This window comes from Equus quagga, chromosome 5 (assembly GCF_021613505.1).
Source record: "Equus quagga isolate Etosha38 chromosome 5, UCLA_HA_Equagga_1.0, whole genome shotgun sequence".
Taxonomy (NCBI): Eukaryota; Metazoa; Chordata; class Mammalia; order Perissodactyla; family Equidae; genus Equus; species Equus quagga.
This window is the reverse complement of record NC_060271.1, coordinates 119,942,873-119,955,728: the sequence shown is the minus strand read 5'-3', so window position 1 is coordinate 119,955,728 and position 12,856 is coordinate 119,942,873. Positions and strand designations below refer to the sequence as shown.

The 12,856-nt window shown below is 36.4% G+C and overlaps 1 protein-coding gene across 3 annotated transcripts in view; it reads right to left on the bottom strand.

Annotated features, from left to right (window-relative positions):
• The window catches only part of ATAD2B (ATPase family AAA domain containing 2B), a 162,303-nt gene that overhangs the window by 56,266 nt on the left and 93,181 nt on the right, over nt 1–12,856 (bottom strand). For all 3 annotated transcript variants that reach the window (XM_046661905.1, XM_046661906.1, XM_046661907.1), the window contains one exon: nt 4,202–4,388. In XM_046661905.1, coding sequence (XP_046517861.1) covers nt 4,202–4,388 — 187 coding nt within the window. The remainder of the gene's footprint in view (nt 1–4,201; nt 4,389–12,856) is intronic.

The following is a 12,856-nucleotide window of genomic DNA, read 5'->3' as shown; positions in this document are numbered from 1 at the left end:
CCAATCCTCCAAATTCCTTCCCCCAAGCCAAAGCAACAATTATTAACAGTTTTGGGGGGTATTCTTGGATAAAATTCCTACTTATATATAAGCATGAATATATATTTTTAATTTTTTTATTAAAGATCACCTTAGATAGACTGATGTACAACTTGCCTTTTTCACTTATATCTCCTTCATCTTCCTTATCAGCCTACATAAATCTACATCATTCTTATTGATGGTTTCATAGTATTCCTTTGTATGTGGATATACCATAATTTATTCGAGCTGGTACACCACTAAAGGACATTTAGTTTGTTTCTTTTTGTCTTATTTTGTTTGGCAATTCTGCACAATGCTGTGATGAATATCCTTGTACACTCAGCAGTGAATACTGATAACTAACATATCTTTAGGAAAAAATTCCTTAATGTAAAATTCCTGGGTCAAAAGCTTATATGTACTTGAAACTTTAAAAGACAGTGACAAACTACACTCCAAAATCATTAAATAAATTTAAATTTCTATCAGTCAAGTGTGAGTATCATACATCTCCAACACTAGGCATTATCAAGCTTTTATTTTTACAAACTCGACAGCTGTTTTAAAATGGCATCTTGTTGCTTTAATTTGCATTTTTTTCACTTATAAGTGAGGTTAAGAATCTTTTCAAATTTTTATTGGTTGCGTTTTCTATTTTTTTTCTCCCTAAAAATGGCATGTTCCTATTTTATATTAGGTTGCTATTCCTTCTTCTTATTGATTTTAACATATTTTTGTATGTTCAGGAAGCTTGTCCTTGACATGTGTGTTACAAATATACTTTTTACCAGGTTATGCCTATTACTTGTATTTAAAGAATGTTTTTTGCCAGGTATAGTTTAAAATTTTATAAAGTAGAACTTAATCATATCTTTATATTTTCTGGCTTTTGTTCACTGCTTAGAAATTACTTTCTCATATCCAAGATAATTAATATACTGACCTTGTGAATGCTCCTAACACTTTTATAGTCCCACTGACAATCCAGAATTTATTTTGGGGCTACAGAAAAAGGTTAGGAAATGCAATTTTGTTTTGTTTTTCTTTTTCCCCTCATAGAGCCAGCCAGTTTTCCAAGACTATCTATTAAATAATCCATTTATACTATCTACTGTGATTATCAAATGTCATCATCACCACCACCACCACCATCATCATCACCAGCATCATCATCATTGAATATGAAATTCTCATTTCTACACAGGCCTAAGTGTGAATTCTCACTTTTGTTCTATTACTTAGCCTATCCCTGTACAGGTACAAATTCTTGTTTGGTTTTTTTTGCTGGGAAAGATTTGCCCCGAGCTAACATCTGTTGCCAATCTTCTCTTTTCTTTTTTTTTTTCCCTCCCTAAAGCCCCAGGACACAGTTGTATATTCTAGTTGTAAGTACTTCTGGCTCTTCTGTGTGAGCCTCCACCACAGCCTGGCTACTGACAGATGAGTGGTGTGGTTCTGCACCTGGGAACTGAACTTGGGCTGCTGAGTGGGGCACACAGAACTTTAACCACAAGGTCATCAGGATTGGCTCACAAATTCTTTATTACTGTAGTAATATTATATCTTTAAAAATCTGGTAGGGCTCCCTCATCACACATTTTCCTCTAGAATTCTCCTTGCTATGTTCATACTTATTTTCTAGAGGATACATAGAGCCCTTTTTTGACTTCTCTTAAATTTACGAGGATTATAATGGAGATTACACTGAATTTATACATTAATTCAGGAAAAAATTCACAGTTTTCCAATTTTGAGTCTTACCAGCCATTAGTTGTGAAAGGAGCTACAGCATCAGTGATAAACATGATGACAGCTAACACTTGTTGGGTATTGTATGCCAAGTCTAGGATGAGTTTATTTTCATAATCACAACAACCTTATGTGGTATTATTATCTTCATTTCAAAGATGAGAAAATTAAGGTTCAAAGAGGTTAGGCAACTTTTCTAAGGCTACAATCAATAAGCAAAGTAACTAAGATTTTCTTTTTTTTTCTTTCTCTTTTCCCCCAAGCCCCTCAGTACATAGTTGTATATTCTAGTTGTACGTCCTTCTGGTTGTGCTATGTGGGACATCGCCCCAGCATGGCTTGATGAGCAGTGTCATGTCCGCACCCAAGATCTGAACTGGCAAAACCCTGGGCCACTGAAGCAGAGCACGTGGCGACTCAACCACTCGGCCATGGGGCGAGCCCCAGCAACTAAGACTTTAATTTGTGCAATTTGCCTGAGTCCACACTTTGAACTGGAGTATAGTAACTAAAAGCAAGGTGGGTCTTTCATTTATTCAACTGAATTTTTAGTTTTCTTCTTTTAGGCCCTGCAAGCTAATTGTTTAAATTAATTCCTAGGTAAACTTAGACGCTATTTTAAATGAAACCTTTTTTCATTATATTTCTAACTTGTTATCATAAAAGAAAACTATTGATTTTACAACATTAACTTTGAAAGTGTCCACCTTATGGATTTCTCTTATTGTCCCTACTAGTTTTTCAGTTGATACTATAAGTTTTCCAAATATACAATCATATCACAGGCAATTATCTATTACTTCAATGTGTCCATTCCAATATTTATATCTCTCAATGTCTAACTAAATGAATGTAATAATAACGCCTTAATAATGGTATAATACTCATTTGATGTGCTACTAGATTCCATTTGTAATATTTACTTCATGACCATTGTCTAAGTTAGATTAGTCTTTTGTTTTCTTCGTATTTTTTCAAACGTTTATCATCACTGTTTTTGTTGATTTCATAGCCTTCCTTCTTTTGTTATGCTTTGGAACAGTTTAACTAGCATCAAAATGATCTTATCCTTTAAAATTAAAAGAAGTCACCTCTGAAACTGTCTGGATTTAGTGATTTTTTTTGATACTCAATTTCTTCTTCCACAGCTAGTGTCCGTTTGGATTCTCTCTCGGGTCAATTTTGCTAATTTATATGTTCCTAGTAAATCACTTGGATTTATTTTAAATGGTACTGAGTAATTCTCTTGAATACAAACTGCAATAATTCTGTCTCATTAAAAAGGAAAAATATGAGCAAACACATAAATCAACAGTAGTGGAAAATATTCACAGCCAGGATGAGTTCAATGTATAAAACTTGGAGCAAATTACTGGTATACAGCTTTTCATTCAGGCCACAGGTTTTAGAAAAAAATTTTTACAGAGGGCTTTATAAGTATTAAAGTGCTGCTAGGATGTTCATACCCAAAGAACAATAAGTAAAAGACAAATGATATTGACACTGCGAACTGTTTAAAATATATATAGTTCTTGCTACAAGGTACAAAAGGCGTTTTCAATTAGATAGTATACGTATTAAACATTTATAAAATGTCACTGAAAAAAACAACAAAATTGTGTGCAATGCTCTTAAGTGTTACTACACCAGTCATCTAATCCCTAAAAGTAGGGCAAATATCAAAGTACAAACTAACATTCCTCTATCTAATTTATTTGTAAGAAACATTACTCAAAATTTAATGAGCACTTATTATGAGCTAGGTACTGTGTAAGAGAGACGGAAATGGTGGAGATATGGTCCCTTGGCTAAAAAAACTTATTCCCCTGACTCCTAGTTCCAACATGACACACTCAGAATAAATTCATAGTTATATATTAAAACCTCAAGAAATATAATCAGCCCCACTAGAACTTTGCTTCACAAACCAGCAAATATAAAAGAGCTGAAAATCAACTATCAAATACACTTGACTGTTGATACAAATACATATAATTTTAAAATTACTATCACTTTTCTATATTAATTTTAAATTCTGGCATCTCAAATTGTATATAATTTCCCTTCTTATGATAAGGCTGTAAGTACAGACAAAAGTCTAGAAAGGCTCTGAAACCACAGCTTTGAAAAGAGGGTCAGAAAAAAGCAAAAGAAACTCCTTTTCTACACTGTTTAATGAAACTTTAATACAAGAAATAGGATACTAAAATTTCAGAAAAGAATGAAGTATCACGGGAAAAACAATGAGCTCACTTTAAAAAATGTTACACATCAAAGGGATTCTTTGCCTTAATATTAGAATGTTAATGAATAACCAACAAAAAGTTAACACTCGTATTACTGTTTCTTGAAAGCATTTTATCTATAAACACTACTGAGCTATTAACAATAAGAAAGTTGGAAGTACTCTGATGTGGTACAAACCTACCTGTGCACAGGATTCTTCAGGTGTTTTGGCACTAACTGAATAAAGTGCTGGGAGATCTAGTCTGTGCACAGAGAACTTTTCTAGAGTGTGCAAAAGAGCTGGAGCAAGGTGAGTAGTTTGACCTGAGCCTCGTTCTCCAGACAGTAATAATCTTGGCCTGTAAGAGGTTGGTTGATGATATGGTGACCTGCAATACATGTGAGACATAATTAATTATTTCAAAACTATACACTCTGGAGATCAATATGAAACATTAGGCAAAATATTTACATTAAAAGAACGTTAAGTCTAAATTAATAGAACTTTCTTCTTTTTTAAGTAATGAATCATTTTTTTACTAATTACAGTCTTAAATTTTGATCTCTCTGACCATATCAATGACCAAAATGTAAAAACATAAAAATCCATTTTAAAAGAAAATAAAAATAGCTGGGTATTCATCTTATCATACTACATATACTAACTCGGAAAATGCTTCAGACACTAAGTGTCATTTTGTTATTAATTATCCAAGGTCAAATGATAAGAATCCCTCTTCTCCAACAAAGAGGTACATTTGAAGAGTACCCAAAATGTAGGACTTTTTTTAAAAAACTGGTTCAAGTGGTAAATTTTATATATATTTTACCACAATTTTTAGAATGGAAAAAAAAACGTAGGGCTTTTTCAGTGACAGCAATTTTGTTTCTGGGCCAATAAAAACTAACTTTCTTGCCCTAACCCATGACATCTAAAACCCTACACTAGAGAAGGCAAATTAAAGAAAATATATTAAACCAAACTCGAGAGGGCGGGAGGGGGACAGAAACAAACTCAATCAGTATTCTCAAGATTCTATAGCATCATTAAAATGATAAATGAAACAAGTTTATCTACTATCACTATAGAAAATGCAGGAAATTCTAAACAATGCAATAAGAACAAAGCATATTAAAAATGGAACTAATGGAAAGAAATAAGGAAAATACTTTTACTTGTAAAGAATATGAATAGAAAATCCAAGAGAATTGACTAGTAACTGTCAGAGTCTACCAGCAAAGTAATATGACAGAAGATAGAAATTAAAAAGTCAAAAGATTTCCTAAATACCATCAATAACCAACATAAAGAAGGAAAGAAGATCCTATTCATAGCTGCAAAAACAAAAATGATAAAACAAACAATATTAAATAACTTAGCAAGAAAAGTGTGACACTATATAGAATACATCACGAGCCTGAATATGTCAATTCTTCTCAACGCATTTACAGTTAACTACATTTATACAGCTTATAGCATTTTATTTTATATATTTAAAAATTCAGATTAAGGGGCTGGCCCCATGGCATGGTGGCGAAGTTTGGCACGCTCCACTTTGGCAGCCTGGGTTTGGATCCCAGGCCCAGACCTACACCACTGTCAGCCATGCTGTGGCGGTGACCCACATACAAAACAGAGGAAGACTGGCACAGATGTCAGCTCAGGGTAAATCTTCCTCAGAGGTAAAAAAAAAATTCAAATCCAAATTCCAAAAGAATTTCGGGGGGGAGGGAGATTTAAAACTAATTTGCAATGTTATCTGAAGGAATAATCAAATAACATCAAGAAAACTTTGGAAAAGTGTGTTAGCTCCAATCTGAGAACATGTAAACCTGTTTTGGTAACAAGCACTTCTCACAGGTTTCTTGTTTAATTTCTTAACTATTCTATGAAATACATAGTTTCCTCTTATTAAACAAATGAAGAAACCAAGACACAGGGAGGTTAGGTTTAAGACTGTACAAGTGGGTGGGAACAGAGTTCAAATTCTCATTCAAGTCAATATAATTGCAAAGCCCAGGTTCTGAACCACTATGTTAAGATGTGTCCTACTTTATAATGAAACTTATTACAGAATAGAATAATAGAAAAGAATGTAGAATACACCCCCAAAAGAGAAGGAAAAAACCCACAGATCAGTGGAACATAATAGGCAGCCCAGGAAACAAGTTACAGTAATTGAAAGAATTTTATAGAAGATAACAAGCATAAAAAATAAACGGAACAGAGATGGATTACAAAATAAATGCTTTAAAATACAGAGGATTCAGAGCCTGATTTCACAGAATAAACAAAATTAATCCTAACACAGAAACTAAGCAAAAAATGAAAGATTCATAAATTTTTAATTTATAAAAATCTAAACTTTTTTTTCTGCTTTTTTCTCCCCAAATCCCCCCAGTACATAGTTGTATATTCTAGGTGTGGGTCCTTCTAGTTGCGGCATGTGGGACGCCACCTCACCATGGCCTGATGAGCAGTGCCATGTTCCTGTCCAGGATCCAAACCAGCGAAACCCTGGGCCGCCAAAGCAGAGCGTGCAAACTTAACCACTTGGACACTGGGGCCGGCCCAAAAGATCTGCACACTTTGATAACTCAAAAATTACAATCTGCACCAAATGGCAAACATCCAAATGAAACAAAGAATTTGCCATTATCAGGAATGGTTCTCAATGTATAAAGAGCTTATATGCATACTATTTTAACAAAAAAACATCTTCGTGGGCAAAGGACATAGACAATTCAAAAAGAAAATAGAAAAAGATAACGTTTTTTAAAATGTTCATTCAAGACTGGCTTGCTGGCTCAGCAGTTAAGTGTGCACGTTCCACTTCGGTGGCCCAGGGTTCACCAATTCGGATCCCAGGTACAGATATGGCACCACTCAGCTAAGCCGTGTTGTGGTAGGCGTCCCACATATAAAGCAGAGGAAGATGGGTACAGATGTTAGCTCAGGACCAGTCTTCCTCAGCAAAAAGAGGAAGATTGGCAGCTGATGTTAGCTCAGGGCTAATCCTCCTCCTCAAAAAAAAAAAAAGTTCATTCATTTAACAATTGTAGAATGCTTCCTATGCTGAAAGCCTCGGCCCTAGGTATCTAACAATACCACTGTTATCACAGAGCTAATCATTGAGAGGTATTCAACGGAAAAAGAAAATACACAAACTACTATAATTCAGTGTTATTAATAACTGGTACTGTTTAAGTAGAGAGTGCTATGAGAGACCCCAATTCGAGACTCATAGAAATTTTCCTGAAAAAGTGTTACCAAAGCAGAAACACAACAGATTGGAAGCAGAAAGGATGAATTCCAAGAAATAAAAATAGGATGTGCAAAGGACCAGAGACTAAAAAGCACTTGGCCATGTGGGGTGACTAACGTACTTCATACATCCAGTTTCTTTCAACTATTTAGGGCAATGCAGGTGTATAGGTACTAGGGACGAAGGAAGGAGAATCAGACTAGGAAGGGTTTTGTAAGCCATGATAAAAGTTTGGAATGTATGCTGAAGACAGTGAAGAAGCATCAATGCTTAAGCAAGCTTAACATAATCATATACAGGCATACCTCATTTTATTATGCTTTGCTTTATTATGCGTCGCTTATAATAAAGCAGATATGCTTCCCAAATACAGCATTTTTTACCAATTGAAGGTTTGTAGCAGCCCTGAGTTGAGCAAGTCTATCCATTTCTCCAACAGCATTTGCTCGCTTCATATCTTTGTAACACATTTTGGTAATTCTCACAATATTTCAAGCTTTTTCATTATTACTATATTTGTTATGGTGGTCTGTGACCAGCAAACTTGGATGTTACTATTGTAACTGTTTTGGGGTGCCACGAACTACACCCATATAAGATGGCAAACTTAATCCATAAATGTGTGTTCTGACAGCTGCACTGGCCAGCTGTTCCCCCACCTCTTTCCCTCTCCTCTGGCCTCCCTGTTCCCTGAGAACACAATGTTGAAATTAGGCCAATTCATAACATTACAATGGCCTCTAAGCGTGTCATAACATTACAATGGCCTCTAAGCGTGCCAGTGAAAGGAAGAGTAACAAGTCTCTCCCTTTAAATCAAAAGTTGGAAATGATTAAACTTAGTGAGGAAGGCATGTCGAAGGCCAAGACAGACAGAAAGCTAGGCCTATTACACCAAAAGAGTTAGTCAAGTTGTGAATGGAAAGGAAAAGTTCTTGAGGGAAATTTGTTTTTCTTTTTTTTTCCCCTTCCCAAAGCCCCAGTGTATGTTGGTATACCCTAGTTATAAGTCCTTACAGTTTTTCTACGTCAGCTGCCACCACAGCATGACAACTGACAGATGGGTGGTGTTCTGAGATCGGGAAACGAACCTGGGCTGCCAAAGCAGTGAGAGGGCCAAACGTTAACCACCAGGCCATCAGAAGCGGTTCCTTGAAGGAAATTAAAAGTGCTACTCTAGTGAACACACAAATGATAACAAAGTGAAAAACGCTTATTGCTGATATGGAGAAAGTTTTAGTGGTCTGGATAGATCAAACCAGCCAGAACATTCCCTTAAGCCAAAGCCTAATCCAGAGCAAGGCTCTAACTTTTTTCAATTCTATGAAGGCTGAGAGAGGTGAGGAAGATGCAGAAGAAAATTCTGAAGCCAGCAGAGGTTGGTTCATGAGGTTTAAGGAAAGAAGCCATCTCCATGACATAAAAGTGCAACACGAGGCAGTAAGTACTGATGTAAAAGCTGCAGCAAGGGGCTGGCCACGTGGTGCAGCAGTTAAGTGCACACGTTCCACTTCAGCCTGGGTTCGGATCCCGGGTGTGGACACAGCACCGCTCGGCTAAGCCATGCTGTGGTAGGCATCCCACATGTAGGGTGGAGGAAGATGGGCATGGATGTTAGCTCAGGGCCGGTCTTCCTCAACAAAAAGAGGAGGATTAGCAGCAGATGTTAGCTCAGGGCTAATCTTCCTCAAAAAAAAAACAAAAAAGCTGCAGCAAGTTATCCAGAAGATCTAGCTAAGATAATTAATGAAAGTGGTTACACTAAACTACAGATTTTCAATGTAGATGAAACAGCCTTATAACGGAAGAAGGTGCCATCTAAGACTTTCACAGCTAGAGAGGAGAAGTCAGTGCCTGGCTTCAAAGCATCAAAAGACAGGCTGACTCTCCTGTTAGGGGCTAATGCAGCTGGTGACTTAAAGCTGAAGTCAGTGTTCATTTAGCATTCCCAAAATCCTAGAGCCTTTACACATTATGCTAAGTCTGTTTTGCCTGTGCTCTATAAATGCAACAACAAAGCCTGGAGGACAGCACATCAGTTTACAACATGGTTTACTGAATATTTTAAGCCCACTGTTGAGACCTACTGCTCAGGAAAAAAAATTCCTTTCAAAAAATTACTGCTCATTGACAATCACCTGGTCACCCAAGGGCTCTGACAGAGACATACAACAAGATTAATGTTGTTTTCACGCCTGCTAATACAACATCTGCAGCCCATGGATCAAGGAATAATTTGACTTTCAAGTCTTATTATTTAAAAAATATATTTTGTAAGGCTATGGTGCCACAGACAGTGATTCTTCTGATGGATCTGGGCAAAGTCAACTAAAACCTTCTGGAAAGAATTCACCATTCTAGATGCCATTAAGAACACCTATGATTCATGGGAAGAAGTCAAAATATCAACATTAACCAGAGTTTGTAAGAAGTTGATTTCAATCCTCATGGGTTTTTGACTTTGAGGGGATCCAGACTTCAGTGGAGGAAGTAACTGCAGATGTGGTGGAAATAGAACCAGATTAGATGTGGAGCCTGAAGCTGTGACTGAATTACTGCAATCTCATGATAAAACTTGAATGGATGAGGAGTTGTTTCTTGCGGGTGAGTAAAGAAAGTGGTTTGTTGAGGTGGAATCTATTCCTGGTGAAGATGCTCTGAAGGTTGTTGAAATAACAAGAAAGGATTTAGAATATTACATAAACTTAGTTGATAAAGCAACAGCAGGGTCTGAGAGGATTAACTCCAGTTTTGAAAGAAGTTCTGCTGTAGGTAAAATGCTATCAAATAGCACTGCATGCTACAGAGAAATCGTTTGTGAAAGAAAGGGTCAAATCAACGAGGCAAACTTCATTTTTGTCTTGTCTTAAGAAATTGCCACAGCCACCCCAACCTTCAGCAACCACCACCCTGATCAGTCAGCAGCCATGAACATTGAGGCAAGACCCTCTACCAGCAGAGATTACAACTCACTGAAGTCTCAGATGATGATTAGCATTTTTTTGGCAATAAAGTATTTTTTAATTAGGGTATGTATACTGTTTTTATAGACATAATGCTATTGCACACTTAGACTATAGTATAGTGTAGTCTTTTATATATATAACTTTTATATGTACTGGGAAACCAGAAAGTTCCTGTGACTCGCTTTATTGCAGTTGTCTGGAACCCAATACACAATATCTCTTAGGTGTGCCTCTACATGTTTTTGGAAGATAACGCCAGCTCAGTAAGTCAGTATAGAAAAGGGTTTTGAAAGAAGGCAAAACAGGAGGAAAGATGATCAGTTTAGGGTCTGCTATAACAACTCGAGCATGACATGTTAATGAAAGTCTAGAAAAGAATAAAGAATACAGTCATGCATCGCTTAATGACACAGATATGTTTGGAGAAATGTGTTGTTAGGCAATTTTGTCATTGTGTAATCATAGAGTGTACTTACACAAACCTAGGTGGCACAGCCTACTACACATCTAGGCTATATGGTACTAATCTTATGAGACCACCATCGTATATGCAGTTCATCATTGACAGAAACATCATCGTGCGGCATATTACTGTGGTGTCAGAAGAGGTGAGAAGGAACAGCCTGAGACGAGATATTTTGAGTAAGGAAAATCAACAGGACTTGGTCATTGACTAAATATAGAAAGGAAGAAAAAGGAAGGAGGTGAGAATGATGTCCAATTCTAGTCGGGACAACAGAATGGATGGTGCTTCACAGGAAGAGAAGGGGAGACACAGTCCAGTATATACTGAAAGATCTGTGGCACAACAAAGAGAGATCGGCAGCTCGACAGGGTCTGAAGCTCAAGAGTGATCTAGACTGGAGAAAGATTTGGCAGTTATTAACAGAGATAAAAAATTAAGAAAATATAAATAAAAATAATGAGAAACTTTTTATCTAGTAGATTGATAAACTAAAAATTACTTTAATAACCATTATTAGTGACTAATGGGAAAATTGGTATTCTCATAACTAGTGGGCATGGAAAAAAGTACAATTTTCCGAAACTATATTTGGCAAGTATGTCAAATATATGCCAAAATGACCCCACTCCCAAGGACTCTCTTATTTCTTAGCATTCTCTACAATCTTTTTTTTTTTTTTTTTTAAGATTTCGTTTTTCCTTTTCCTCCCCAAAGCTTCCCAGTACATAGTTGCATATTTTCCTTTTTAGTTGTGGGTCCTTCTAGTTGTGGCATATGGGATCCTGCCTCAGCATGGCTTGATGAGCAGTACCATGTCCGCGCCCAGGATCCTAACTGGCACAACCCTGGCCCACCAAAGCTGAGCACGTGAACTTAACCACTCGGCCACAGAGCTGGCCCCTACAATCTTTTTCATAATACTTATCTTCTAACATTTTACTACTACACTTATTGTTTTATTGTCTGTCTCCATCTAAAATGTAAGCTGAATGAGGGCAGGAAACTGTGTCTATTTTGTTCATTGTTATATTCCAAATACCTAGGACAACATCTGGCACATGATAGGCACTTAAAAAAATATTTGAATGAGTGAATGAATATATGAAAGATAAAATGAATGATTCAAACAAACAAGAAGATATTATTTTCACCTATCTTGTTGGTAAAGATTTAAAAAGACAAACAGTGCTCAGAATTGACAAAGATACAGGAAAAAAAATTCTCATACATTAGTGATGAAAATGTAAACTGGTACAACCTTTCTGGAAGGCAATTTAACAATCTGTACAGTAGTTCTCCCTTATCTGCAGTTTCGTTTTCCATGGTTTCAGGTACCTGCAGTCAACTATGGTCCAAAAATATTTCATGAAAAATTCCAGAAATAAACAATTCATAAGTTTTAAATTGCACGTCATTCTGGGTAGCGTGATGAAATCTTAGGCTGTTCTGCTCCCACTCAGGATGTGAATCATCCCTTTGTATCCCACACTGTATACACTTACCTACTCATTAGTTACTTAGTAACCCTCAGTGACCAGATCGACTGTCACTGTACTGCAGTGCTTGTGTTCAAGTAAACCCTTATTTTATTTAATAATGGCCCCAAAGCACACAAGTAGTGATGCTGGTAATTCAGATATGCCAAAGAGAAGTTATTGTTGTTAATCTTTTACTGTGCCTAATTTGTAAATTAAACTTTATCATAGGTATGTATGTTTGTAGAGGAAAAAACATACGGTTTGGTACTACACACAGTTTCAGGCATCCACGGGGGGTCTTGGAATGAATTCCCCACGGGTAAGGGGGACTACTGTATCAAGTTTTTAAATATATATCCTTTGACATAGCAATCACAGTTTTTAAAATTTACCCAAAGCTCTGAATCAGATAATGGTGCAAAGATGGATACTTAGAAATATGTCTATCACAGCACTGTTTATAAAAGAGAAAAATTGGAAACTTCAATTTTTATCAATAAGGTTATATTATGGAACATCCAAAAAATAAAATACTATGCAGCTATTTTTTTTTTATTTTTGAGGAACATTAGCCCTGAGCTAACTACTGCCAGTCCTCCTCTTCTTTGCTGAGGAAGCCTGGCCCTGAGCTAACATCCGTGCCCATCTTCCTCTACTTTATACGTGGGACGCGTACCACAGC